The sequence below is a fragment of the Takifugu flavidus genome, chromosome 3 (genome assembly GCF_003711565.1).
Source record: "Takifugu flavidus isolate HTHZ2018 chromosome 3, ASM371156v2, whole genome shotgun sequence".
Lineage (NCBI taxonomy): Eukaryota > Metazoa > Chordata > Actinopteri > Tetraodontiformes > Tetraodontidae > Takifugu > Takifugu flavidus.
In genome coordinates this window covers 1,508,962-1,534,967 of record NC_079522.1, presented here as the reverse complement: position 1 = coordinate 1,534,967, position 26,006 = coordinate 1,508,962, and the positions used below count along the sequence as shown (strand labels likewise).

The 26,006-nt window shown below is 43.8% G+C and overlaps 5 protein-coding genes and 2 non-coding genes across 20 annotated transcripts; 4 read left to right on the top strand and 3 right to left on the bottom strand.

Moving 5' to 3' along the window:
- The first annotated feature begins 129 nt into the window (after nt 1–129).
- Nucleotides 130–4,482, top strand: LOC130522896 (claudin domain-containing protein 1-like). 2 transcript variants are annotated; one of them, XM_057027765.1, is made up of 4 exons: nt 146–894; nt 2,028–2,135; nt 2,250–2,387; nt 2,869–4,482. In XM_057027765.1, the coding sequence occupies exons 1-4, from the start codon at nt 603–605 to the stop codon at nt 3,087–3,089; spliced, it is 759 nt and encodes a 252-aa protein (XP_056883745.1). In that variant the 5' UTR covers nt 146–602; the 3' UTR covers nt 3,090–4,482. The 2 variants fall into 2 exon arrangements, with proteins under 2 accessions (XP_056883746.1, XP_056883745.1); XM_057027766.1 differs by lacking the exon at nt 2,250–2,387 and having other exon boundaries at nt 130–894.
- Nucleotides 4,035–7,115, bottom strand: LOC130522895 (N-acyl-aromatic-L-amino acid amidohydrolase (carboxylate-forming) B-like). 8 transcript variants are annotated; one of them, XM_057027761.1, is made up of 8 exons: nt 6,965–7,071; nt 6,451–6,602; nt 6,123–6,370; nt 5,850–6,045; nt 5,498–5,591; nt 5,312–5,419; nt 5,124–5,236; nt 4,035–4,755 (listed from the first exon to the last, which is right to left on the bottom strand). In XM_057027761.1, exons 2-8 carry the CDS (start codon nt 6,463–6,465, stop codon nt 4,510–4,512), a joined length of 1,020 nt encoding a protein of 339 aa, XP_056883741.1. In that variant the 5' UTR covers nt 6,466–6,602; nt 6,965–7,071; the 3' UTR covers nt 4,035–4,509. The 8 variants fall into 8 exon arrangements, with proteins under 8 accessions (XP_056883741.1, XP_056883737.1, XP_056883739.1 ...); XM_057027757.1 differs by lacking the exon at nt 6,451–6,602 and adding an exon at nt 6,644–6,726 and having other exon boundaries at nt 6,123–6,374; nt 6,823–7,060; XM_057027759.1 differs by having other exon boundaries at nt 6,823–7,060.
- Nucleotides 7,116–7,496: 381 nt separating this feature from the next.
- On the bottom strand, nt 7,497–16,321 carry LOC130522197 (oxysterol-binding protein 1-like). 5 transcript variants are annotated; one of them, XM_057026283.1, is made up of 17 exons: nt 16,078–16,321; nt 14,803–14,977; nt 14,439–14,647; nt 14,203–14,353; nt 13,974–14,085; nt 13,626–13,809; nt 13,182–13,299; nt 12,928–12,985; nt 12,640–12,804; nt 11,192–11,437; nt 10,254–10,374; nt 10,004–10,107; nt 9,821–9,916; nt 9,512–9,699; nt 9,204–9,439; nt 9,056–9,094; nt 7,497–8,801 (listed from the first exon to the last, which is right to left on the bottom strand). In XM_057026283.1, exons 2-17 carry the CDS (start codon nt 14,937–14,939, stop codon nt 8,659–8,661), a joined length of 2,307 nt encoding a protein of 768 aa, XP_056882263.1. In that variant the 5' UTR covers nt 14,940–14,977; nt 16,078–16,321; the 3' UTR covers nt 7,497–8,658. The 5 variants fall into 5 exon arrangements, with proteins under 5 accessions (XP_056882263.1, XP_056882264.1, XP_056882265.1 ...); XM_057026284.1 differs by lacking the exon at nt 16,078–16,321 and adding an exon at nt 15,642–16,015 and having other exon boundaries at nt 14,803–14,962; XM_057026285.1 differs by lacking the exon at nt 16,078–16,321 and adding an exon at nt 15,642–16,015 and having other exon boundaries at nt 14,803–14,946.
- On the bottom strand, nt 16,310–16,398 carry trnar-ucu (transfer RNA arginine (anticodon UCU)). Its single transcript is given in 2 exon segments — nt 16,310–16,345; nt 16,362–16,398. It is a non-coding gene; the product is annotated as a tRNA-Arg (tRNA).
- Nucleotides 16,399–17,196: 798 nt separating this feature from the next.
- Nucleotides 17,197–22,438, top strand: coro1b (coronin, actin binding protein, 1B). Its single transcript, XM_057026290.1, has 11 exons — nt 17,197–17,493; nt 18,534–18,741; nt 18,912–19,034; nt 19,152–19,281; nt 19,728–19,909; nt 20,031–20,150; nt 20,372–20,476; nt 20,560–20,705; nt 20,820–20,877; nt 20,985–21,299; nt 21,380–22,438. Exons 2-11 carry the CDS (start codon nt 18,538–18,540, stop codon nt 21,500–21,502), a joined length of 1,506 nt encoding a protein of 501 aa, XP_056882270.1. The 5' UTR covers nt 17,197–17,493; nt 18,534–18,537; the 3' UTR covers nt 21,503–22,438.
- Nucleotides 22,439–23,021: 583 nt separating this feature from the next.
- On the top strand, nt 23,022–25,511 carry si:ch211-119e14.1 (uncharacterized). Of its 2 annotated transcripts, none has more exons than XM_057026291.1 (3): nt 23,022–23,182; nt 23,658–23,801; nt 24,661–25,511. In XM_057026291.1, exon 3 carries the CDS (start codon nt 24,662–24,664, stop codon nt 25,199–25,201), a length of 540 nt encoding a protein of 179 aa, XP_056882271.1. In that variant the 5' UTR covers nt 23,022–23,182; nt 23,658–23,801; nt 24,661; the 3' UTR covers nt 25,202–25,511. The 2 variants fall into 2 exon arrangements, with proteins under 2 accessions (XP_056882271.1, XP_056882272.1); XM_057026292.1 differs by lacking the exon at nt 23,022–23,182 and adding an exon at nt 23,430–23,580.
- A 405-nt stretch (nt 25,512–25,916) lies between these two features.
- Nucleotides 25,917–25,988, top strand: trnaa-cgc (transfer RNA alanine (anticodon CGC)). Its single transcript has one exon. It is a non-coding gene; the product is annotated as a tRNA-Ala (tRNA).
- The last annotated feature ends 18 nt before the right edge of the window (nt 25,989–26,006 follow it).

Genomic DNA, 26,006 nt, shown 5'->3' with positions numbered 1-26,006 from the left:
AAATTGCATGTAAATTTGGAAATCTGTAAAACAGCCTTGCCTCCCGGCTGACAAATAATTTTATTCAAAATGGTGATCTTCAGTTTGGTAACTAGCAGGAAAAATAAATTCTACAAACATTACAATTTGGATTTTATATTGCCACTACATCCGCTGAACCATCGGAGGAAAACGAGTGGATTAGTGCGATTACGTCTGCCATCATCCAACTGACCGACACAGAGTTTGCGCGAGTTTTTACGAGTATTTTTGACGGGGAGATTTTCGCGTTGTCATTGACAACCGCGTCTCATTGTAAAACACCGGCTGTGGTCTCCGTCACTGCGCCGGGACCATATGTGGAAGTGGGACAAGCGAACAGATGGCGCGCCCAAGCCGGCCTACAGGGCTCCATACTCCAAGAGCAGCGCTGGAGATGATTATCGATCATTAAAATAAAAGACCCTGGCTGGTTAATGTGCACTTTGTTTTGCAGTGCTTGGGAAGTCGCGTGAGCGGCAACGTCGTGGTAGATTGACCGAACTGAAGCGCAGCACGAGTGCAGCGCTAACGTCAAGTGACGTCCCTTAATCCTCTTTGACGCGCACCCTTCACAGGGAACAATGGTGGACAACCGCTACGCCACAGCTTTGGTGATCGCCTGCGTGCTGAGCATCCTGGCCACTGTGTATCTGTCGGTGGCCATCGGGACGCAGCACTGGTACCAGTACAGCAGCCCCGCCGTGCGCGGCGAGGCCAACGCGTCCGAGCTTCGCTTCCTATACGAGGAGTTTATTGACGGGGAGTTCGATGAGAAAACCTACAGCGACACCTTATTCCGTCTCAACGGGACTGTGAGCCTCTGGTGGCGCTGTGTGCTCGTCCCCAACAGCGCTCATTGGTACAAGGAGCCAGGTATGTGTACATATTCACACAAATTAGTCATCTGTCAGAAGATTCCAGGCTGCCATCAGTCCATCTCCTCCTACTTCCTGGAGAGCTGACGCCAAGTGATGATCATCGCTAGTTATAGGTCATGTGCAGTTCAGAGGGACAGCACCAATAATTTTAAAAAAAAATTGAAAAAAGCAAAAATGGTTTATTGTGAGTTCCTCTCCTTAGTTTTGTCAAATTTGTTTTAAGTGTCTAAAAATAAGAGTCATTTAAATTTAGCTCCAACATGGTCAGTGACAATATTAAACGATAATAGGGCAAAAGCAAAACTGTGAAATGTCTGGTAACAGTCAAAATCATAAGGAAGATGTTAGATTTTCAAGCATCCAGAGAGACACACTATCAGATTCATCTTACCAAATCCACCTGCTGTGCCAGTTCATACTGAAGGTGTTGAACAAATGTGGTTGAGAACATGGCCCAGCCAGCTAGCTTCTCTGTTCTGCTCCTTCATTGGTGATAATGTTCAACTTTTAGAAGTCACAACACTGTTTGTTGGACACAACAGAAAAACTTGAAAAAATGCTTTAAGGCTTAATGCTTGGTTTGGAATGGGAATATTTCATGAAAATCCAGACTTTAAAAAAGTATTTTTATATATAATTTTACATTTAAACCAAACAATTTTAGGATTTAATTATTCAACCTCTTTAGATGCAAAAAAATATTAGCACATTTCAAATGGCTTGTTTTAATGTTGGTATGTAACTATGATTTTAATAAAGTGGAATTTTGAGAGAGGCCAGTAACAGACATGATGCATTTTAGAAAAGGGTTTGGAATAGTTTGACTCAGCTAATTTATGACATGATTGATGGAGCCACACCTCACGATGCACGTACATCTTTAATCCTACACTTAACCTTGCTTTTGCTTTTGTGTTCCTTACAAATGTTCTGGGCTGGTCCCACTAACATTTTCATCAAATATTAAGAGTAAAAAATCTGTATTCAAAATCCCAAAAAGCACAAGTAAAGTTAATGTATTAAATTCTAGCTACCTTCGCAAACTGGACCCAAAATTACAAGGTGTCAGAGCAGTATTGTGTTAAGTTTTGAAATCCGTATTGACTGGACTGTATTTGGTTTTTTTAGATGCTAAGATGGTGTTGGAGTGTCGAAGCTTCACTCTACCTCAGCAGTTCACGCCAAAATATAAAGAACCTGGAAACCACAACAGTGGAGAGGACCTTCTGCGAACCTGTGAGTTGGGGCACACGAGCCTGCCCTACTTTTAGGTTCTTCCTGAAGCCATTTTCCAAACATTTGCCGATGTGTAAAAACGTCAGTTGCTAACACATTTCTCATTATGCACAGACTTGTGGAGGTGTCAGTTTCTCTTGCCATTGGTTTCATTGGGTCTGGTCGTGCTTGCCGGTCTAACTGGTTTCTGTGCATGCCTATGCCGAAGCTTTGCTCCTACCCTTGGCATCGGAATACTTCAACTGCTAGCTGGTAAAATAGGAGGGTGGAACCAACATTTGAAAGCTGAGAACTACTACTACTACTATTTACATGGGAAGTTCTTAAAATTGTTTAGCTTGGCAGAATATTCGGCAATTGTTGGAACAAATACCAGGACAAAAAGAAAAGAAAACTCAGGCCAAACAACACAGACACTACATTATTTCCGGGATGACATGGTCGCTTAGCTGAAGGTGATCTCGAAAAGGCCAAAATGCTTTTTTTAATGGAAACTCTCGGAAAATCATGGATACCTCAGGTGTTAGTTTTTATCAGTCCGTGTTGGTACATTAACTGAAGTCCTCGGGCAACGTCACATGGCAGCAAGCCTTTTAGAGTGTTTTGTGCTAGCCTAATATGTTACATTTAACATTCCGGGCAAAAGAAGACCGACGCTCAGTAAAAGATTTTAAAAAGGGCAGAAAACTGTTCATGTCTTCTGAGATAGTTCTATTATTTTGTTGCTCTGCAGGTCTGTGTACTTTAGCTACAGTGTGCTGCCATCTGGCAGGGATGGACCTGCTTCACCGGGTATCCATGCTTCCCGACAAGGTAGACGGCTCTCTGGGCTGGTCCCTCTACCTGGCCCTCATCTCCTCACCGCTCCACATGATGGCCGCTGCCCTGCTGGTGTGGGCAGCACGCAGTCACAGCCAGAGCTACTATCGCATGTCGGCCTACCGGGTGGCGTAGACGAAGAGTTAGAAGTTCATCCTCATCCCTGACACCAAGATATTTTTTATTCTGATCTCTGGGGCCGAGGATGTGGGTTAATCTCTGTCGGCTGATGGATTAAAGTGCATGTCCTCTGTGGGAATGATCCTATCTGCTGCATTAAAAAAAGGTTTAGTTTCAGTTCAGGACCTTGATTAGAAACCAGTTTTGACCCAACTATTAATGGGCATTGGACCTGGTGCAGCACATAAAACACCCCATTCGACAGTTTGTTGTCGAGTTACTGTGGTTTCTCACATTCCTGACATTCCGGAGCGCCCCATACCTTTTCGTGGAACTTTAAAAATAGCAGCACTGCAGTGTTGTTGTGCTCTTGCATTTCAGGTTTTATTGTTTTCAATTGATGTTCCGTGGATTTTGGCTTGGTTACAACTGTGACAGAGACTGCCAATCGATTCATGCTCACGTTTGTTGTCAAACTCAATTAACATTGATCTGTTCGTGGTCATTTTATTGCTTTTGCTGCAGCCAAACTGTGCTGCAATAAAAAATAAATAAAATAAAACAGGATATTTTACATGCTGCACTGTTCTCAGCTCATTTTTAATATCTTTTGTAGGAAGGCGACTTTATTTCTCTTTTTACACTTGCTTGGTCATTGAAGTTGTTTTTCATTTCATGTGTGTTCTGATTCTTTATTATTTGTATTCATTCCCTGTTATTTATTCATTTTGTCCTTGGTTCTAAACGATTTAGTGGAAGCAGCATTCCCCTGTTGGGCATAATGAATGTTGTATAAATGCCATGTGATGAGCTATAGTATTCCTTCGCATACATATCCTGAATATTTCCATATTGGTTGACAGTAAATTTCTATTTTTGGATTAAATAAATACCCTAATGTGTCATAGAATGAAGAATAGAAAAAGGACAGCTAATACCTTGAAGGCCAGGCCATACAAGTGGAGGATTATATATTTTTAATCTTTTTTCTCTTTTTCAAAATTCATTTTATTTGTATAGTTGCGTGGAAGAGGATTGGAGACATTTGGGAGAAAGAATATGGATTCTAAATGTGAAATCGGCTCCAACAATAAGTCTGATCTCTGAATTCAAGGCTTTTACAAAAAGGAGTAAACTAGAAATGACAATTTTGGAGAACATACCCCCTGTCACATCCTTCACCCGTGGCTCTGGTCCTCTTCTGCATATATTTCTAATAATTAACCAGGTTGCATTGGCATTCGTTTATCCCTGAATCCACTTAGTTGAGCAACTGTGACTTTATGCTTTTGTGGCTCCTCAATGGAGGTGTTGTTCGTTAACGTGTTGAGATGTGGATACCGTGGGGGTGTGTGAGCATGCACATGCGTTTTGCAATCCAAATAAAAGTTTAAATTTATTCCAGTCACATCAGTCTCATCATTTCTAAAAATCCTCACTCCTCTTCTTCGGACGCGAGCTCCTGTGGCTGCGCTTGGCGCTCTTCGTCTGTCTGCACCCGGATGGGTGGGACCATCACACACCTCTTTCTTGCAAGTGAGAGGGCGATGCTCTTCTCGTAATAGGCACATTCATTGACGAAGAAAGGATAAAGAGGCTCTTTGCCCTTGTATTTTAGGGTTTCACCCGAGAAGGTCTGGAACAGGGGGTCTTCGGGGTGGAGCAGGCAGAAGTCTCGGTCCTGTGATGGCAAAAGGGAGCCATTTTCAGGCAAATACAGCTTGAAGGCAACATTCAAGACTGAACTCTTGCCATGCTCTGTCACCACAATTTAAAACTGTGAATGAGCTCTTCAGTGATTTATGTGACCTTCCTTGACACAACATCTGCCATACCTACCTCATGAATACCTTGTCATACAAAAACCGCAGCCATCCTGCTGTGGTGAATCATGTTTAAAGAACAAATGTTTTCAAATTGTTCCACTGGTGTGACATTTCTTGTCACTCCTGTTCCTGATGAGCTTGTTGGACGACAAGCCTGTGTTATGGGAGGATTAGTTATGCTGCACAAATAAAGGAATTTTTTCATTTTCAAAACTGGCCTCACCTGAAGCCGAGGGTGAACAGCTGCAATGATGTTGCCAGTTTCTCTGTCTCTTGGGTAGTCGATGTGTTTAACCATGGTGAAGACGTCCACGTATTCTCCGTCAAAAATAGTACCTGCAGGGGAAAAAATCGCTGAAAAGATGGCGTCACGTGTCAAAGCAGAGGTATTTCATTGGTCACCTGTCGCACCTGAGTTGAATAAACGGACCCAGTCGAGCATGTGCTGCACTCCTGATTTCATTGCTGTGTAGATGTTTGACCTCACCACGCCGTGCGGCTGGGGGCCGATTTCCATGGCTGTAGGCAGAAAATGCTAAGGCAGATGAGAAATACTCAGTACTTCTTGCTTTTGAGAAATATCTTTCAAAAACCCACCAAAGCCGTGCTTCCCGACAGAGTCGAGGGAATACGACTCTTTGTTGGAGACATCAAAATGGATGTACCTCATCGGTATATCCGGCATCTGCCTCTGAAATTCAAAAATCTAGATCAGTCATCTCAGTCCTCACATTCAGTTGAATTAATCTAGGTGGGGTTCTGGCAGACATGTTACTCGGGTGGTCGTTTGCGTTGTAAAAGGTTATTTACTTATTCTACAGGAAACTACATATATGTATTGGTTCATCACTAGGTCCAGAACCAGGGCTTTATCTTGTGGTCTCGAGAACCTGGCCCTGGTGTGGGTTTCACAGATAGATCTTTATTGTGTTTGAACTTCTGTCCTTGCCTGTAGGTATTTAAATATGTGCAGGCAGATCCAGTCATGGTCCGAGTAGGTGATGAAGCACAGGCCCATGTTGGCTGTAGTGTTGTGGAGGTCACAGATGAGATCCACCGCCTCTGGGCTTCCTTTGGGCCCTAACAAAGCATTCAGCTGCCGTGACCGGAGAAGCTCGTAAGGGGTTGTGTCCGACGCCGGACCACTGGGAGTCGAAAAAACCACACCCATCGTGATGAGAAATCTTAACTTAGGCACCGTCTTCTTGCTGTGCCGCCTTACTTCAGCATGGCGTGAGTGAAGCAGCGATTCAGGTCAGTGCTGATGTATCTGCGGCACTGCTGCACGGCCCAAGGATTCGACAGCACCAGCATCACAGACAGTGGCTTTTGCTCCTTCTCCTCTTCCTCCTTCTCCTCCTTGAGCAACTCTCTCACCAAGTACACGCCAGAAAGCTCATTTCCGTGGGTACCGCCGCACACAGCGACCCGGGACAACCTCGGCAAACCCACCGCTTTGTCTACCTCCATCTGACTGAATGCAGGCACAGAAAGCGTGGAAGAAATGGGAGAAATTGAAATGCAAGGAAGAACGTTGTTGACCTACACACCTGCATATCACACATGCAGGTTTTTGCAGCAGATAACAGAGGGACTGACGCTGCTCGCGCACTCACACCCTTTTAATCCCACACCAAAACAACTTGTTCCAGTTTCACTAAGTGGGAGGTATCCTGTATCACTGGGCACATTGTCCACAACGCTGCAAAACAGAGTGGAGATATCAATTTCAGAACAACTTACCTCATCTTTGCTGCCACGCCAAGAACCATTTAGGGGCAAATCAAGGCTTTAAAAACCCTGAGGAGGTACTCCTCCCTCAAGCACTAATGACAGTTACCAGTTAGTGAGGAGAGCTGCCAGTTCAGCGTTCATAAATAAGTGATGAAAGGAATGACGAAGCACCATACTGCACATCTTACCCGATCCGTTACCGCTCCCTTCCCTTTCCACACAGCCGTGTACCCATTTCCTCCCTCTCCCGGGCTTTCATGCAGTTTTACTGATTCAGCATTCCCATTCCTCCCTCTGCCTCAGCTTTGGATGCCGGCTATGCAAACTCACGTCTCTCTCCACCTCCTCTTGTCCATAGTGCTGCCATCTGCTCTGCCCTGTAATCGCAGGCAGGGTGGGTCTTGATTATGACGCAGTGGGATCCATTGGTTGCCATCCCCCCCTCCCCATTACTGTAAACACCAGTCCCCTCCCAGCTCCCAGGTCCTCGGTGCCCCATGTATAGAATGGTAGGTTCCAGTCTGCCTTTCAGAAAATTGGCTGCAAATGAATCTGCTGGCATGACACAGCAGAAGAGGCACCTGTAGTGTGTGTGATGAAAAGAACACCTCATTTCTCTTGTGATGTGTTTATTATTGGGACAGTTACTTTAAGCTTCTGCCCTAAAGATTGCAGAAACTGTTCAGTTTAAAGTTTTACAGCTCCCCGGAGACATTTTGATTGAGTGCACTCGGGAGTGTATTTGCATGAGACCTTACCAGAGGAAGAGGTTGCAGGTCCATTTCTTTGGTATTCCATAATCTAAATTTACAGGTGATTTCTCATGGGTTGTCCCTACTAAGCATGACAGAAATTCCAGGAGTTGATTTGAACTCTTTAATCTTGTTGCCTAAAAATAAAACAGTAGACAGAAGAATGTGATGAAAAGCTACTGGTTCAACTTGACAGCATTTGTTTATTACAGAATCTTCTTCATTATTACAAAATACTGAACAATGTCATGTTTCCTTGGTTACGTGTGGAAACTCTCTTCAATTTTCTTGGAATCAAGTCAAACCAAAATACGATACAGAGGAAAACCCTACCTTACAGTAATCAATACTATATCGATTTCTATACATTTATAAAATCACTTCTTTGCAATGTTTCTTTATTCTTCATTTTTAAGTACACTTACAAACAAAATTAAGAAACACACACACACATTTTATCCCCATTTGGTGTCAAACTGGAATTGCATATGTATGAACTCATCAGCAAATACAAAAGGATGACACTTCTTTTCATCACTGCATTTTTTTAATCTTTCCCGTCTTCCACAAAGTACGTACGATAAACTAGCTACAACGGTCAGCATCGTGTCCACTCAGCACGTAAGAAGTCCTGCTCGTTTCTAAGGCGAAGTGAAAATGTGCTTCAGGAAAAAAATAAAACAAACGTGACAGCGTTGAGGTTCGATGTGATTTTTGTTTTCTTTTAAACACAGTACAACTGCAGCGGCAGTGTCGAGAAGAAAAGGAAGAGCTGATGCGTCGAGGTGAGTGCCGACTCACTCGGAACTTCACTTTGTTACATTAAGACACTAAATCAGAAGAAGAAAAAAAATCTATAACTCAAAAAAGGCCACCAGTCGACATTTTAATGGATTATTTTAAATCAAATATTTGGATTTAAATGTATATATTATCCCATTTTTTTAGAGTTTTTTTAGAGCACATACTGTAGGTATCATATAGATATCTTCACTGCAGAACAGACAGGAACAAACTGCTGATCTGGAAGACTCAGGCAGTTAATTCCTCCCTCTTCTGAGCTCAGACTGGAACCAGTCCTCCCTGCAGTTTGATCCCAGTCCTTCCTCACCCTGTTGGAGGAAGAAACCCAGCTCCTTCCCTCCTTCGCCATCCCAGCAGAGAGTGATCTGGAGATCTCTTAGAACAGAGAGTCAAGTTGGGGGGTTGGGGGGGTGGGTATTGGGGCGGTAGATATGTATGATGGAGCAGTCTCTCCGTGTTAATGCAAGTTCAAAATATATCAGGGCAGCCTTCCCAGTTGCCGCGATCCTTAGTTTCCCAGTAGCCGCCTTTGTAGATGTGGACCTGCTCACCCGAGACGCGGTCCTCACAGTGCTCAAACCAACGGGCCTGGTAGTTGTCGTGAGACACGCCTGAAAGAAGACAGCGCATTACAAAATCCACAGGGGGAAAATCAGCCGGTCCCTCCAGGAATGGTCTCAGGTGGTTTTTAGCAGATATATGCGCTGGTGAACACGTCAGGCCACGTTTTTAGCGTCCGGCCTCATGTTTGGCATCAGGAGGGTGAACGGATAAGTGCACAAAGAATTCACAAGGAGCTTTTGAAAAGTCCTGGAGGGACAGAATCGTGAGGTGGTGTGTATGAGAAAGTAAGATAAATACTTGCTTTTTAAGGAGGGATCAGTAAGAGAATCCTCATCGACAGCTTATGGAAGGAAAAAAGGGGGATCACAGAGATTTTTTTTAAAGCTCTAATTATAAAGACTGACCCCATGGAAGCAGGAACAAAGACGTGAAGCATTAACTGGGCTCACCTTCTTCCGTCTGGCTGGATGTACGCTGGCTGGCAGCCTCTCTCTCTCTCTCACGGCGGGCGCTACGCTGCTTCTCCTCCAGCCGCTGCTTCTCGGCGTTGGCTTCATCCCAGCGGCCAGCTTCCATCAGGCGCTGGTCGGGTCTGAGGCGGCTGTCTGTTGGAGCCACACCCTCCTCTGGCTCATTGAGAGTCAATGCCAATGTAGTGAAGTAGTACATGGACTCTGCCCCCTCGCTGTAGCACGAGACACACCAAAGAGTCACGCAGAATCCACAAGGCAGTCGGAGCGGCTGTAGCAGCACTTACGGGAGTGGGTTCCTCCTCCACACCTCTCGAGCTTTGAGGGTTTGATAGACAGTTTTCTGTTTGCCCTCCGTGCCGTTTTCTCCTCCTCGGCTGCTCTGCATCACCCGTGAAAATTCCATCTTCTCATCCCAGGTGCCCGACAGCACGTAGTGCGCCTTTCCATCCTTGTCCATCACCACACCCGTCACCTGAAGAGAGGAAGAACTGATGAGCCATCCGCTGTTGCAAAATGGGAGCAGAGCGCAGTTGAGATTTGTACATAAAACTGAAAATATTACGGGGGAAATGTTAAAACGATGGGTTCCTCACCTTCCTGGCCACGTCTCTGGAGAAGTAGCTGTAAGGTGCAAACTTCAGGTGGCAGCGGTCTCCAGTAGTGTGATTCACCACGTCTATCTCCCCCGACTGGCGAGAGACAAAAAAAAAAACAGAAATGGATGTGAAGACATGTGGAAGAAGGTTGAGTTGGAGCCTTCAAAGGGTGTCTCTCACCTGGTCGATCCATAGCTTTCCCACAATGATGTTGTGCACTGTGGTGGTGACTTTCTTCCATGTGTAGTGATTGTTGCTCTTCTCGAAAATGGCGTGAATCGTGCCTGGCAGGAAAGACAACGAGAAAGAGAGAAATGAGAGAAGGACAAGCAGCGCTAGTAACCTGTGTGATTACAGTACATAAACGATATCGAACCACAGTAATTAGTTGGACATTTGTCATTTATATAGCCTGATTGGTTACTCTTACCCAGAGGCATAATGGAGAGGTATTTGCCTCTAAACTTGCTGGCAACTGTGATTTCCTGCCGCAGTGTCCAACCGCGTTCTGAGATGACGTGATGAGCCGCTGCAGGCGGGTGGTGACTCACCTGAAAAGGAGTCAAAGACGATGGGGCTGTGTAAGTTCAGCTAAATATATAAGTGGAAATAAATATAAAAGTGAATATTCTCTTGTCAAATTCCTTTTCATTTCCTTTACTAAACATGTAGAAAAAAGGAAAACGGAATGTTTGAATTTAATGGAATTACAATTAAAAGTACTTTAATATTACAAAAAATAGTTATATGTATTTATAAGTAAATTAAAGACACTTATATTACTCTGTTTGCTATGTATATAGTGCAAAAACAAATACTATACTAACAAATAAATACTAAAGAGCTCAGAGCTGTATTCCATTAAATGTCACCCCACCCCCGTTTAAGGATCAACTCTCATCACCGGGACGATTTGACAGACAGAATTCCGACTTTTAGACTGGGGAACTGTGTCAGAGCAGAGCAGTACCGGAGCTCCCCAGGGGACTGTGCTCGTCCCCTGCCTGTTCACTCTTCACACATCCGATTTCCAGTTCACCTCCGTGTCCTGACATCGGCAGAACTACTCGTTGTGTGAAAAGTGTGAGGGCGTCTGGGAATTGAACGAAACGACTAAGGCCATTTGGGGTATGTGAGGAGACGCTGAAGCTTCATTTATAAATCCACAACCGTAATGCATCAAAAACGAGGAAATGCACCAACACAACACGTGGGCAATGTCGCTAAACATGGACGCGGAGCAGAAAAGAACCCTCCGGATCGATCGGGCACTACCCGAAGTCATCCTGCCCAGACTGGATTTTTTAGCATGCTAGGTATTTAGTATGACGCATTAGAAGCCCTTCATCCTCCCTTTTGACCCCTCACCTGCTCGCACAGGGAGCGGTAGCCACTCTCTCGCCTTCGGTCCAGCTCAAACGTCTCACCCAGCAGGGGGTTGAAAGGCTTGCCTGTGCGGTGGACGGTGGTCGAGTAGGAGGAGACGGAGAAGGCGGCTACGTAGCACATCTGCTCCAGGGAACTGTGGCACTTGGCGGCCTTGTCCAGCAGCTCGTGATACTCCAGGTCCTCCGACAACCGCTGCAGCATGGAAATGGGCTCGTTGAAGTTCACCTACAGAAAGCACCATCGTCAGTGGACCAAACGGATGATGTACTCACACGGTATATTAATGAGAAGGACTTATAATCACATAGAGTCCTGTAGTCCAACACCAGCATTTAAAGGGGATGCACCATTTCCACCTCCTAAGATCATCATGTTAGCCCTCACACATCTTTGCTAGCCTGCATCAGAGCATGCTGTGCTAGTCAATCAAGTCTATGGGCAAGAAAAGTATCATCTTCTACAGCTTTGCTGGAGCTCAGCGCTCGTTTTTCCCTTCTGTGTCATCCCGAATCTGCTGCATCGAGATATTTACTGGTGAACCTATATGAAGTCGCAGATGAAAGGGTATCGATGACGTTGCAATCTAATATTGGTACATTGACAACAGTTGCATGACACAGGAAGAGGACAACATTCGCTGTGAGCAAAACAGAAATCATTAGACAACCCAGGCTGTTACCGAGTTGACAGCTGCAGCGACCCCTTACTGCAACCTTGCTTACTGCAATATGCTAAGAACACTGACAATTTAGTCACCGTGTGCGTTTATCACTAGTCTCCTCATCAAGTAGTGATGTTATTTCTTGTGTAGTTTTTCTGCCCCCCCCCTTCATCTACAGGTATCGCCACCTTCAGAGCTGCATACTGACCTCCGACCCCGCTGACCCAGTCAACCTGACCCTACCATCAGCCTACTTTACTAAATATAATGTATTTCTGTAGTATTCCTATGATCTATCTCTCCTCTCCTCTCCTCTCCTCTCCTCTCCTCTCCTCTCCTCTCCTCTCCTCTCCTCTCCTCTCCCTCCTCCCCTCTCCTCTCCTCTCCTCTCCTCCCCTCCCCTCCCCTCCCCTCCCCTCTCCTCTCCTCCCCTCCCCTCCCCTCCCCTCCCCTCCCCTCCCCTCCCCTCCCCTCCCCTCCCCTCCCCTCCTCTCCCTCTCCTCTCCTCTCCTCTCCTCTCCTCTCCTCTCTCCTCTCCTCTCTCTTTACCCAGCCGGCCATCAGCAGGCGGGTCCCCCGACATGAGCCTGGTCCTACTCAAGGTTTCTTCCTGTTAAAGGGGACTTTTTCCTTGCCACTGTTGCTTGTTTGGGGTTAGGCCCTGGGATTCTGGAAAGCGCCTAGAAACAATTTTGAATGTAAAAGACGCTATATAAATAAAGATTGATTGATTGATTGATGGTTTACAGCTGCCAAAAACACCCACAGGCATCGGGATCTTAGACAGCTCTTTGCCAATACAGTTCTTCATGATGCTCCAAAGGTTCAGAGAGTAGTTGGGTTTGTCCGGAATGCGGGTTCGCCTTTTCTTCAACGGCACCAGGTCCTGTGAGGACGACTCCTGGTTCATGGCCAAAGGTTCCTCATTAAGCTGCCGGATAAGCAAACAACTCTGTCAACTGTCAAGCAAAGCTGCCAAAAAAACTGTTTTGTTGTGATAAATGTGGTGTATGAGCCAACAGTCATGAATCACCGATGTGCAAGTCAGACATACCGACTGATCGTCTGCACCTATTTCACTGTTGAACCCACTGACGTTACTGCTCGACCGCCTGAAACAGATTTAGAACAGTGAAGGGAGGGTTTTTAAACAAGTATGTACAAGTATGAGAATCTTTACACAAGCAATGACAAATGGTTCCAAGTCATACAACATTAACTTCTGTTGTCATGTGAAAAAGCAATTGAGGCAAAGTTGACAAGTCTGCCGGTGGAACGAAGGTGCATATAAAGCAATAGGGCACCCACTTGTGGAAGTGCGGCTCTGCGGGTACAGTAATGAACTCCGGGGCCTCCTCCATGGCATCAAAGAACTCGTTGTCATCGTCCTCATCGCTGGCCTCACCTTTTCCAGGCGCTGCAGGACCTTTAAGTGAATGCGGAATTAAAACAGAGCAAAGGTTTCTCTATAAAACCACTGTTACCGGATTTATTTGGTCGTAAATAAATATGCCCGGATTTAGGGTTCAAAATAAATGAATAAGCACCACTTTTTAAACATGAACTAACATGAACTAAATAATTACTGTAGCTGCTGGGAAGTGATCGATGTCAGGTCTTATGGTAGGTGACATGCCTACTTAGTCTCTGTAATCTGGCCAAAATCAACAAATAAAGACTCTTGAGTGTCTCTCACTGCTACATTTCGAGGGTGCAGAGATGTATGAACTGGGGAGCTCGAACCAGTGTCACCTTTATTGTCTGCTGAAGTATTAGCCTGTGCGGCCCCTCTGAACGCTCGCTCCAGGTGGTTGTGCTGCTTCGCAAGCTGCTCCAAAGTCTCCTCCAGCCTCACGCGCTGTTCCCGCTCTGCTTGAAGGGCCTTCTGCCATCGCTTACTGTGCGTCTGAGCCAGCGTCAAGAATTCGCGGCAGGCCTGACGTGTCAAAAAGTGCCAACAAAACTCAGATACCACGAAAGATTCTTTCATAAGGTCTTGGAACTCCGGAAACTTGTGTTTACGCTGTCAGACTTTTCTAGGCGCACTTGAACGCCAACCTTGTTTTAATCTACACTGAACATGAATTTGGAGCAGCTTACGTTGATCATGGCGTTGGAGGTGATCCGGAACAATGTCGCTCTCTCCGTCACCTGACGAATCTTTTCCCCAGCCTCTCCAGTCAGACGCAAACTGTCCAGTTCTGATAAGGATCTGTGGCAAGAATTGAACAAAAGGTAATCCGGCATGTGTTTAGCATGTGTCTGAATGTTGAAGTGCTTATTTATAGGTTGAAAAATTCATAGAAATAAAACATTTGTTCAGACTGACCTCTGAAGGGCCGAGCCGTGCTTTGAGATGAGATCATTGCATGTGCTGAGGTCCTCAACTTTGCTCCCGAGTGTTCTCATAGCAGACTGGACCTCTGAAATCTGGGAGCCGGCCACTTCTCGAGGTGCCGGGAAGTCATCCCCGGAGTCATCTGTTTATCATGCAGACAAGATTTTTTTAAAAAGTTAAAACGGGCCTCAAATGTTTCAAGGTCAGTCTTAAATTGGAGCCTTTACCTGATTCAGCCTGCATGCGAGCCGCCTTTGCTTTAGCCAGTTCCAAGGCAGTGATCCAGCGCTGGCGCTCCACCTCGCAGCTGGCCTTCAGATGATACGTCTGCGCCCCGCCGTTTGAGATGACAAAGTTGCAGGCGTCATCTACGGTGATGGATGCCGTGGCCAGGTTTATGGTGCCACGGCATGTGTGACCCATCTCAGCCTGGGTTCTGACAGTCAAGAGTTTCATATTGTCAAAAAACTGGAAATACATTTCGCTTTGACACGACAAATGATTTAACCGTAGCTACAGGCGATCGTACTGCAGTTTCTCCAATGTGTTTATCACGACTCCAAGCGCCCTTTTTTCCCCAGGAAAATGTACCTGTAGTACGAGAGCAGCCCATTGCTCAGGACAAACCACCTCCGCTGATATCCCTTGATGTAATTCGTCCACTTGAACACCCATCCTTTGTACGTGTCACCAGCTGGAGTGGGAGTGGGGGTCTTGGACTCTGACATCACAGCCCTCAAAACCCACAAGTCTGACGTTCAAGAATCTTAATCAGCCAATACAGATGCAATGATTAGACTTTCACAAAAAGAAGTCACTTTAACGATAGCCAAGTCATCAGAAAACCCTTTTCCAGATGTGCTGCGGTCTGCTCACGCACCAGCTTCATGGTGGGTCATATTGATTGTGATGTGACAGTTTAAAGGTTGAATACACATAAAGTCAGTGCTGACAAAGTTTGCAAGCACAGTCATGTTTTATGACAGATTTGTAAAAAGAAAAAATAACAAGGGATATGTGGAAACGAATAAAGCGATTTGGTTTCATGTGTGCACCTTTTACGTTGAATGACACAGCAATCATTTCAGGGGGGGGAAATCTATTGGCTTTTTAATGGAAAGTCGACAGTTTGGAGTTATTTTTCTTACTGCTACAAAAGAATGTCGATTACCACACAATAAAGGGGGAACATTATCACGATTGCGTGCAATTAACTGTTTGATTCAAGAGGCTAAACACATTAGCTCCGGTTAGGCGTGAGTGGCTCAGAAAAGCACTGAGAAAAGAAACAACTGTCATGTTTGCTCAAAGTTTACTAGCTGTCATGTTCACATTTACAGTACAACACAAACGATGTATATCCTTAAACATTCTACCACTAACTAGCTTGCTGTCTTATTCGTTGAAAGCTAAGTAAGCTAAATGTTTACCTTGACGTGTCCGAAATGTGAGATCAGACAACCAGACACCCAGTGAAGCCACTGCTAACTTTGACACCCATACACCATTACACGTAGCTAGCTTGGGAGGAAAACTAGCTCACTGTCTAAATTGGAACTGGTAAGGTCAACGCTAAAACCGGACTATTCCGCAGCAACGATCGTGCTAAAGTGAGGTGGCATTTACAGATTTCAATTACGTTCTTAGACAATCGCGTGTATATTTTCTTCTACTGCTGCGAACGCTGACATGAATCTAATGCTAGCTAGCTATCTCTATCTAGCCTAGCGTTAGCTCTTAGTTCCACCCGGTGCAACAATATTTGGGCTCGACTAGGAACAAAAGTATAGCTACGTGTTTTCTCCCGATTAGCTGCGTCATTCTCACCAAATTAGGTTAAAAAAAAAGAAAATAAAAAATCACTACCTTTCATATTTCCAAGTAATAAATTTAACCAGTTACAAGCGAGACTCAATTCATACTTAAGAAAAAAAATGTTCCATTTGGACCAATATAATGGCCAAAATTCTTTCATTTGTCCCCAAACATGAAAGGTCAATAGTATAAAAATTGAACTGAACTGAAATATCTTGACCTCGTCAGGCAAATTAACGCTACACATGAGACACAATATTCTGTAAAATGAAGCACAAAAATGCGACTCCGGTGGGACTCGAACCCACAACCTTTGAATGCCTTCAATTGCAATCTAGAAGTCCAATGCGCTATCCATTGCGCCACGGAGCCACCTGTTGCATGCTACTAGCAGAGCTGTATAGATCTTTACGACCATCGTTTTGTAATTATATAGTATATTATATAATATAGTACAGATATGCTAACACACATGAGCGTTATCTTAGGAGTGTGATGTTAAGTTTAAATTACTTGAAAACATAGATTGAAAACCAGGACGTTTTTTATCCTGTATCGACCACTGGGTAGCCAACAGATTACAGGTCATTGCAGTCATGTGTCATTGGAATTTTGAGAAACTGTTTTTCTGCATCCTGGCACTGGAAAGATTTTCGGTAGCTTTTCCATTTCTGCATTTTAATTTTAAAAGTTAGCTTAAATAACTTTCAACGAGAATTGAATTGAAGACGTGCATGGATTTTTTAACCCCCTCCCAAAATCCCATGACAAATACTTGAATCCTCTTAATTGGTCCTTATTATATGGGCTATAGATTCTGAGCACATATTTGTTATCTAGTTTTCCAATACGCAATATTTTAAAAAGAAACAGAACTGTATTTTCTCAAATTAAGCACCAAATGGCAGTCGAGAAAAGGCGCTTCTCCCCGAAATTAAAATTTAAGATGTGCCGCAAATCGAACACTGGGTGGTGCTAACACACCCTTTAAAGATCCCCTCAGCGCTGAATCCCAGAATATATGGATGGACGGAAAGAAAAAGGGACAATTCTACACATCTACACGGAAGCCCTTCATATTTCAACAATTTGGTGTTCGGGAGGAGATTTTTCGTTTTATGCTAACTTCCTGTCGTGCCCGGAAGTGCGTTGTGCGCGGTCCAGCTGAAAGCGGCGGCATCCTGATCAACGTCAAACGTTCTGCGTGACATTGCTGTAGCTTCACGCATCCGCAGGGGGCATGTTCAGACTTTAACCATCAACCACGCCGCAACCACCCACAAACCAAAAAACAAGTTGGACAATTTAATTTGTAATGGACGCATTTAGTTTTGGGTCTGCGCAATCGACGTGACCGCCTCCGTGAACGCAGCGCAGGATTAAGTTGCCGGTGGCGGATTATTTTATTGGCTTCCTCCTGCCCGAGTCTGTGGCGATTCCTAATAGGATAGTTCGAGCATAAACAAGGTATGCTACACTCTATTACACGACCTTTTATCGTTTCTATTAATTAGCTTCCTTTGTATCAAGCGTCTGGACTTATCTCCTGGTGCCGTGTGGAGGCAACAATGGCATAAACGGTATAAAATAACCGTGTGGATCACTGTTGTAGGGCGATGGAGGAACAATAGAACCTCGCAGTGATGCAGGGTTAACAGTTTGAGGCTCGGATGGGCAGTAAGCAGCTTCTTCCTCAGTGTGCAGGTCAATAACGTGGACTTTGCTCTCATACCTGCAGGGACACGGTTTGCTATGACAACTGTGAAGCATCACCATGGCCTCTAGAGTTACTGACCCTCCACCATCAGCAGTTCCGTCCGCCCAACCCCCTCTTCCATGTTTGGGTTGGAGGCAGATGATGCCCTCCTGTGCACTGAAGCCTGACTGGACTTTGGCTCTGACTGCATCCACTGTCCACTCATTAATTAGGACTGATGGTTTTCCTTCATTCCACTCAGGCCACCCTTTTAGTAGTTTAGTGAAATGTACTTCATACCAAATTACTGCCATTTGAGGGATATTAGAAGTTTCTAATGGCACCAGGATAAACGGGTGTTGTGTGGAAGTTTTTTTTTTTTTTTCTATTGTATAATTGGACCTCTGCCATTATATCTCAGCATGGTTCCTCCAAAAACTGATCCCTGAGGCTTCACTCCTTATTAATGTGTATAAATTGTCAGGGGTTCCCCCTCCATGGTTGCGCCACAATATTTCTAAAGTAGCATGGAATGTAATACAACCTGTATATCTTACTCCAAGCCCATGTTTGTGCAGTTGTGCAAAGCTCCAGTTTGGTCCTGGGATTTCAGCACCTGCCATCAGTCTTCTCGCCACTAGATGGCGCCAAATCAAACACAACTGTTAAAATAATTTTATGAATTGAAAATAAACTAACCTAACTAGCACATACTTTGTTGCGCAGAGTAATATGACCGTGAATTTGGAAAAAAATTACTGCACCTTACTGACATGTAAAAAAACAGTGGTTGTTGTTTTCTTTCTGTCAGAGAAATGTCTTTCCGACGAGGTGTGGTCAGGCAGAGCAAGTTCCGCCACGTCTTTGCCCAAGTGTGGAAAAGCGAACACTGCATCGATGACATCCGCGTGTCCCGCGTCACCTGGGACAGTCCACTCTGTGCCGTCAACCCAAAGTTCATTGCAGTTATCGTTGAAGCTGGTGGAGGAGGGGCCTTCCTTGTTGTCCCAATCGGCAAGGTTCAGCTTTTCTCTCCACATCTTATCGACACATTTTAAATAAAAACAGCTTTTTTAATGCGCTAAATCATCACGTGTCCTGCTGTCGCTCACACTTCTCAGATTAGTAGATTGTTACTTCTGAATCATTACAGAAGTAACAAGCCAACGGTCCCATTTTTGTCCCACAGAGCGGGCGGATCGATCAGTCCTGTCCAACAGTCTGTGGCCACGCGGCACCCGTGCTGGACATTCAGTGGTCTCCTCACGATGACAACATCATTGCAAGTGCCTCAGAGGACTGCACAGTAAAAGTCAGTGAGAGTTTTCTTTAAGTGTGGTTAGCATGTGGCATCGTATGTGTGCTGTGAGCCTATGATAGATGCTTCAGAAATGTGGGCTACCCATTGATTGTCTCTTTCTGATCACAGATATGGCAGATCCCAGACGGCGGCTTGACGAGTCCGATGACCGAGGCTGTGTTGACCCTGGAGGGACACAGTAAAAGAGTGGGAATCCTGGCTTGGCATCCATCTGCTTTAAACATCCTCTTAACCGCAGGTAATGGCGTGGCGACGGCCTTGTGGCGAATATGATGCAGTCATCAAAGTTTTCACTGTTTCCAGGAGAGTAGCTATCAGAAATTGTCTCTCATTGCTAGAGAGTATGTTGAATCTAGCTAGCTAAATCTGCACCAAATGAATACAAGGCAAAATTCAAAAGGTTTTGTTTTAAACAATGTTATATTGACTGTAACCAATAGTGAGTGGGTGTTGGTGTCAGAGACATGCGGATGTGACTGCGTGCGGTGCAACAAAGAAAGATTTTGACCTGTCGGGCAGGTTTTCAGACTCGCACACACTCGCATTTTTTATAGGCAAGTCATAGACCTGGGTGCGAACGTGCCGTCGCTTTGGCAGTATTTTCGCATTAAAGTGTTCCAGAGTTTAGGAACATATGTCCTTTTCTAATGCGTTTACCTGGATGTGGCACTCTTCTCTCCTCAGGCTGTGATAACCTGATTTGCGTGTGGAACGTGGGCACAGGGGAGCTGGTGTACCAGCTGAGCGAAGCACACCCAGACCTGATCTACAATGTCAGCTGGAACAAGGATGGCAGTGCTATCTGTACTGTCTGCAAGGATAAAGCACTGCGTGTTATAGACCCACGCAGGGGCACTGTGCTCAAGGTTATTTTACAGTGATCACTTATTACGCATTCACACGTAAACATTGATTTCCAAGTTAAAATCTTATCCATATGCAGTGTATGGTATGTCGCAGGTTGCAATTTAATTGTTCTGCTCTAAGGTGAAAGAGAAAGTCCACGAAGGAACCCGGCCGATGAGAGCTTTGTTCCTCTCTGATGGGAAGATCCTGACCACAGGCTTCAGTCGCATGAGCGAGAGGCAGCTGGCGCTGTGGGACACGGTACGTCCTCGGTCACCAAACGCAACGATGCTTCTAACTCCACAGGGATCTGTTTTGCTTTACAGTTAGCCTTATTCCGACCGGTGCTATTAATTTGCATTAGAGACGTCAATTTTTAAGATTAGATGGACTTTGCATCCTGTCACTGATAAACGGTCCATAATCTTCCCAACATCAAAGCACAAGTTTGCTGAGATATTACTGTTTTTCCTGTTTAACAGAAGGATCTCTCCGAGCCAATGGCAGTGCAGGAGATGGACACCAGTAACGGGGTGCTTTTACCATTTTATGACCCTGACACAAACATGGTTTACCTGTGTGGAAAGGTGTGAGATAGCAGACGTTGCAGAGAAACATTAACCTCCATTCATCCTTTGCATCTCTCATAGTGGTGGTCTTCTTCCGACAGGGCGACTGCACCATCAGGTACTTTGAAGTGACGGACGAATCCCCCTATGTCCATTTCCTCAGTTTATACAGCAGCAAAGAGCCTCAGAGAGGTGCCGGATTCCTTAGTAAAAGAGGTGTTGATGTCAATAAGTGTGAAATTGCAAGGTAAACAAGTATATTTAAGTCTTTGCTCTTTAGCAGCGGATATCCTTGTTATTAACTGATAAATGCAGGAACCACCAGCTTTATTTGGTTTAGATTAGTCATTGCTGTCTGCAGGTTCTACAAACTCCATGAAAGGAAAGTGGAGCCTATTTCAATGACTGTACCACGAAAGGTAAGAACAATTGAACTGTATCACTTTTTTTAAAGAGACGTGTGTAAAAAAAAAAATATATATATATATATATATATATAAAACTGACGATTTTTCTGTCCCCAAAGTCGGATCTGTTTCAGGTAGACCTCTACCCAGACACGGCCGGCTCGGAGCCAGCGCTGCAGGCCGACGAGTGGATTGCCGGACACGATGCACCGCCTCTGTTGGTCTCCCTGAGTGGCGGCTACACGGCGCCACCTTCCAAGCACAGAGACACCCTCCGGAGCAAGCCACAGCTCACCTCTCAGGACTCTGGGTCCGGCGCCGCCTCTCCCTCAGCCGGCACCACAGTTTCTACCAAAGAGACGGAAGAAGAGCAGCCGCAGCCACGGGTGTCCGTTAAGGACACCGATGGAAATGCTGAGAGGCAGAAGAAAGAGGCAAGACAACCGAACGGTGGCCATCGCCATTCATAAAAAACAGCTTTCCCTGATTTGTCCTCCTCTCTCTTTCCTTCCAGGACGAACTGTTGAATGAGTTGTTAGCAGAGATGAAGGCCTTGCGCGCTGTCGTCCTCGCCCAGAGCCAGAGAATCGAGTTGCTGGAGAGGCAGCTGGCTCGTATTGAGGATGGCGACGTGTGAGCGAAGAGGAGGACATTCAGGAGAGAAGTCTTACCGTATAGTCCTTAGCCTTACTAGCTTCATCCATAACCTTAAGCTGTGAGAGAGGGAAGATGTAGTGAAGCATAGCGATGAGCCCTGACTCACCGTGGATTAGAAGTATTGTGATTTTTTTTTTTAAAAAAAGCTGATTCTGAGAACACAGTGTCGTCTGCATAGAGTGATTACTAACAGCGAGACAAGGCTTTGGTTTCAATAACATGGTGTTATGTAGCAACTGTTTGATGGTGCTTCGAGCTTTTCTGAGGGGTTTTGATAGAGTTTCTGTGCACAAATGCACATCTTTTGGTTAAAAGCGTTACAGTGAAGGTAAAGGAATAATGATACACTGGCGCTTCCATTGTAGCTTCTTTTAAGGAGTACAGAAATGTAATCGTAAGGCTAATCAATCAGGTAGACATGCTGCTGCTCTGTCATTCTGAGAAAACCAATTGTCAACTGTGTGACTTGTGCTCTGTTTGACAGTTTCTTTATGACTCCACGTGTATGAGTAGGAACATTTCCGGTAAATTACAACCGCAGCTGTGAGAATTATCTAATTTAATGTGATTTGTTTTTTTCTATGTTTGTATGTGTTTGTTTTTGAGCATCTTTTCGGGCATCACAATAGATGCAGTTTAGCTTCATACGGGAAATCCGAACGTGTCCTTGCACTAGTTGTAGTACTGTAATTAAACGTCCTAATTTAAACTAAATTTCTTTCAAATTGTGAATTGTCTAAATTTTTCTGTTTTGTGTTTTACAACATGCTCTAGAGGCGTGTCACAGCGATACTTTCTGAGTCCAACTCATGTTAAGTGCTGTATGATATTTGTACTTTGTGCATTTGCCTCTTCACACTACCAGTAGCAGTTTAAATGCAGTTTCATTAATAAACAGTCCTTTGTACTCATTGAATGGCTTCTTTTTATGATATTAAAAGTGGATGTTTATAGTCTTGCCTCAGGCAAACTGTTATAGAGCACAAAAGGCACCGTCGTCTTGGTAGATTCTTTAATTCTGCTGTTTTGTGAACTGGAACTATTAAAACCTTACAAAACAAAGTTTACTTTAGGAAAGTTCTAAATGTGAAGGCCTATAAGCGTCTAAACAGCTTTAATGAGGAGGACTGTGGGACGATAGCTCCTTATCTTCCATAGAATACCTTCTTGGGTTTTTTAAAAACCAAAAACTTGGCAATCAAGTTGAAGCAGACCAGATTTCACTTCCTGAAAGCAGGATCTGGCAACCAATCGGTCTTCAGAGCTTTCACCTTCAGAATTTGAAGGGTGGAATCGAAACTCAAGTGTAAATATACTGTGCAATGTTCACTCTTAAGAGCACTTCCGCCTCGTACAAAAATACATCTTTTACAGGAAACAAATATTTGACATGTAGAAGCAACTTTTGATTTAACCTGCATCTGTAGCAAAAGTCTGCAGCCCAGCTCGAGTTGATATTCAAATGCACATCTTTCCATTAATAGACTGCACTTCTTGTTTGTCGTCACACCCTCGGCAAGATCTCTTCACCACATTTCCTTCATCACTCAATCTTCACGTGCAGCTCTGTTCAGACGGCCGCCGGGTCCAACTTGCAAGACTTTTAAGCCGCCCTGGACCACAAAATTTCATTTCCTGACTTTTCTCATGCAGACAACAGGTAAACCTCGCACACTTTTCCAACATTTTAACCCTTCATTTGCATATTTGTTGACTAATTTACCTTCAAAGCAAAGTGAAGCAAGGTTTTTCAGGTGATTGAATTTATTGAAAGTGTGATTAGTGAAATTATCGAGCTTCACAGACAACTTATTTTTATTTTGGTGAAATACTATTAATCTAGAAAATAAACGTCTTGTGTGAGGCTGCTGATGCTGCTCTTAACAGGAAATCAGCAGTACAGCAAGTGGTCTGCTAGCTTCCTGTCACTGCAGCGCACACATCTTACAGACGGAGATAAAGCAGAATGCACACTTCCTGTTACTATCTATGATTTTAGCAATTATAAGACTGTAGAGCAGCTGGTAGTTATCATTTTGGACCATGTTTTGAAGGAAGGTGAGGTTATTGTTCTAAGAAGATGATAATGTGTTTTTTATTCCATTTCACCAACTTTCTGTTCATATTTATTTCAGATCCTGATTTTGAATTTCCTGATGGCTCTCGTCTTGGTGAAAACCCATCCGATACACTGACAGTTTCGAAGTTTTGACTGCAAAATTCAATCTGCAAGTGTGACACAAAAGACATTTGGATTTTTCTGTTGAACAGCGACGAAGGTAACTACAACTTTGGACCCAGTCTGACACTTTTATAGCATCAGGTCCAAACCTTTTTTAAATTTAGACAAAGATTAGAAGAATCATTTACAATGTTTTATTCAATTTTGTTTTTAATTCTATGGGATTATTTTTCTTAATTGAGATTTATTTATTTTATTTTAAGATTGTGGTGAAAGCTATATGTTGCTAATCACATTACCGGTAGTTGAAAAAAAATGGCGCAGTAAAGACCAATACTGGCACTTTGGGCTGGTGGTTTGAAACTAACTGAGTTGGAGCTGAATAAAATACCAGCGAAAGTGTTTTTATTCTAATTTTCTGCTCCTTCTAATGAATTTGTAATTATTTAAGTTGTATTTAATACAAATACCTTTACTGACATCGATGAAAACCAATAGTCAAAGTGAGGGTGCTGACCTATCTAACCCAAATGTAATTAGGTCGTTATTTGTGTTTAGCTGATTTATTTTCATTTATAACACATTAATTAATATGAGTTGAATGATTTTGATTTGAAATTTACTTTTTCTAAATTAAGCTGACTTTCTTTCTTCCTTCTGTGGAATTTTATTTTTTTTTAAAAAAAGTTTTGTTGTGACCTAAAAATTCTATTTTATAGTGAAAAAATCAAATGAAATTCATATCTTGTGCTTTAGACCAAGAGAAAATGATGATGCACACCAATATTAAAATGAATGGATTTAACATCCACTTTTAGTCATTTATTACACTTTGTATTAGAAAATCACCTTTTAATTTCATGTTGTAATAACTATGACTATTATTAATAAAATGACCACAATTTATACTTCTGCATTGTAACTAACAGCAAATTTTCTTTTTTTTCTTTTTTTAGCATGTCTCGGACTGTTCTGATCCTGTTTTTCTGCATGTTGGTTTTGATGGTGCTATTGATTGTCTTGTACAAGAAGTTGAACAAAGAGTCGAATGGGGAATATACAATCAGGAACATTGTGTATAAAGATGGAGGAGTCAGGGACCGGCTGAGAAATGTGGCACGAGCCCTGGGGACACGTTTTGGAGTCCAGCTGTGGCCCCATGATGACATGGAAATGCAGGAAGTTGGGGATGAAGAGTCACAGGTGCAGAAAGGTGACAGCCAGGTGAGCGAGATTGAGAAGAAAGATGGCAATGCAGAGGAAGAAGATGGCGACTCTTCGAATGACGAGTCAAGTTTGGAGGATTCTGAGACAGGCGAAGAAGCCAGACTCACTGATGAGCCAGAGAGAGGGGAGAAAAGGGAGGAAAAGGAGGAAGAATTGGGAGGGGAAGGGAGTGGAGGTGCTGAACTGTTGATAAATATCAGTCAACTCTCTGGAAGTGCCATCTGGTCCGAGGAACAGGCCAGGGGATTGAGCGAGGTGACTCCGCTTTAGACCAGATGGGAAGGAAACAAAAAGGGAGGGTTCTGAAATATTCCAAGGCCTGACAGTGAGCTCATTACCCAGCGTAGAGAATGTAAACTCCCACCCATGACAACATATCTGTTAACTCCATCGGGGTAAATAAGCAATGTATGAAATAAGTTGTTAGGAATGTGCAAGATTACGCAACATTTTCAAACCTTTTCATGTAAAAGTGGTTTATTGGCTTAACAGTCAGGTCTGTGCATACTGTAAAGTAAAAAACCAGTTTTATTGAACAGTTTAAATGTGTTTTTTTTAACATAAAGGATTAAAAAGAGAATATTTGCTTGTGTCTGTATTCCTGAAAATCCTGAAATAACAATCAACTAATGTCATTTTACGGATCTTATTTATCTAAAGCTAAGGAGCTAATGGGCTGAAATTACAGCTCTGCACATTATTATTCGCTTTTTTAAAAAGTATATTTCCTACGTATCCAACGAGATGAGACGTACTTAAATTCATAAGTTTCTTAAATCTTGAGAATAAGGAAAAGTATCAACAAGTGATAACTGTAAAGAACAGAAATTGTTCTTTTATAAGCCTCTGAAATAGTAAAAGTTAACTTAAATGTTGAGATTGACCGCGGACCATAAGAAGAAAGTCACTACCTACGATCTTGCGGTAAGAATGGTTCGTATATAGTGGTTTTATATGTGGTTATAATGCTTATAAAACGTCCAATGGGGATGTAGCTCAGTGGTAGAGCGCGTGCTTCGCATGTATGAGGTCCCGGGTTCAATCCCCGGCATCTCCAACGCTTTTACCTTGACGA

Bases quoted from the DNA above. Each gene is read 5' to 3' on its own strand.
- LOC130522197 (XM_057026283.1), bottom strand. From the start codon at position 14,939: ATGTCAGAGTCCAAGACCCCCACTCCCACTCCAGCTGGTGACACGTAC. The intron at 12,805-12,927 runs GTATGTCTGACT...CTTATCCGGCAG, and splicing joins TAGGTGCAGACGATCAGTCG to CTTAATGAGGAACCTTTGGC. The intron at 9,095-9,203 runs GTGAGCCCAGTT...TCCTTCCATAAG, and splicing joins ATCCAGCCAGACGGAAGAAG to CTGTCGATGAGGATTCTCTT.
- si:ch211-119e14.1 (XM_057026291.1), top strand. From the start codon at position 24,662: ATGTCTCGGACTGTTCTGATCCTGTTTTTCTGCATGTTGGTTTTGATG.
- LOC130522895 (XM_057027757.1), bottom strand. From the start codon at position 6,672: ATGGTTCTTGGCGTGGCAGCAAAGATGAG. The intron at 6,375-6,643 runs GTAAGTTGTTCT...GCCTGCATTCAG, and splicing joins GGCGTGGCAGCAAAGATGAG to TCAGATGGAGGTAGACAAAG. The intron at 5,592-5,849 runs GCAAGGACAGAA...TTTGAATTTCAG, and splicing joins ACATATTTAAATACCTACAG to AGGCAGATGCCGGATATACC.
- coro1b (XM_057026290.1), top strand. From the start codon at position 18,538: ATGTCTTTCCGACGAGGTGTGGTCAGGCAGAGCAAGTTCCGCCACGTC. The intron at 19,035-19,151 runs GTCAGTGAGAGT...TTCTGATCACAG, and splicing joins CAGAGGACTGCACAGTAAAA to ATATGGCAGATCCCAGACGG. The intron at 19,910-20,030 runs GTTATTTTACAG...TTCTGCTCTAAG, and splicing joins GCAGGGGCACTGTGCTCAAG to GTGAAAGAGAAAGTCCACGA.
- LOC130522896 (XM_057027765.1), top strand. From the start codon at position 603: ATGGTGGACAACCGCTACGCCACAGCTTTGGTGATCGCCTGCGTGCTG. The intron at 895-2,027 runs GTATGTGTACAT...TGGTTTTTTTAG, and splicing joins TCATTGGTACAAGGAGCCAG to ATGCTAAGATGGTGTTGGAG. The intron at 2,388-2,868 runs GTAAAATAGGAG...GTTGCTCTGCAG, and splicing joins AATACTTCAACTGCTAGCTG to GTCTGTGTACTTTAGCTACA.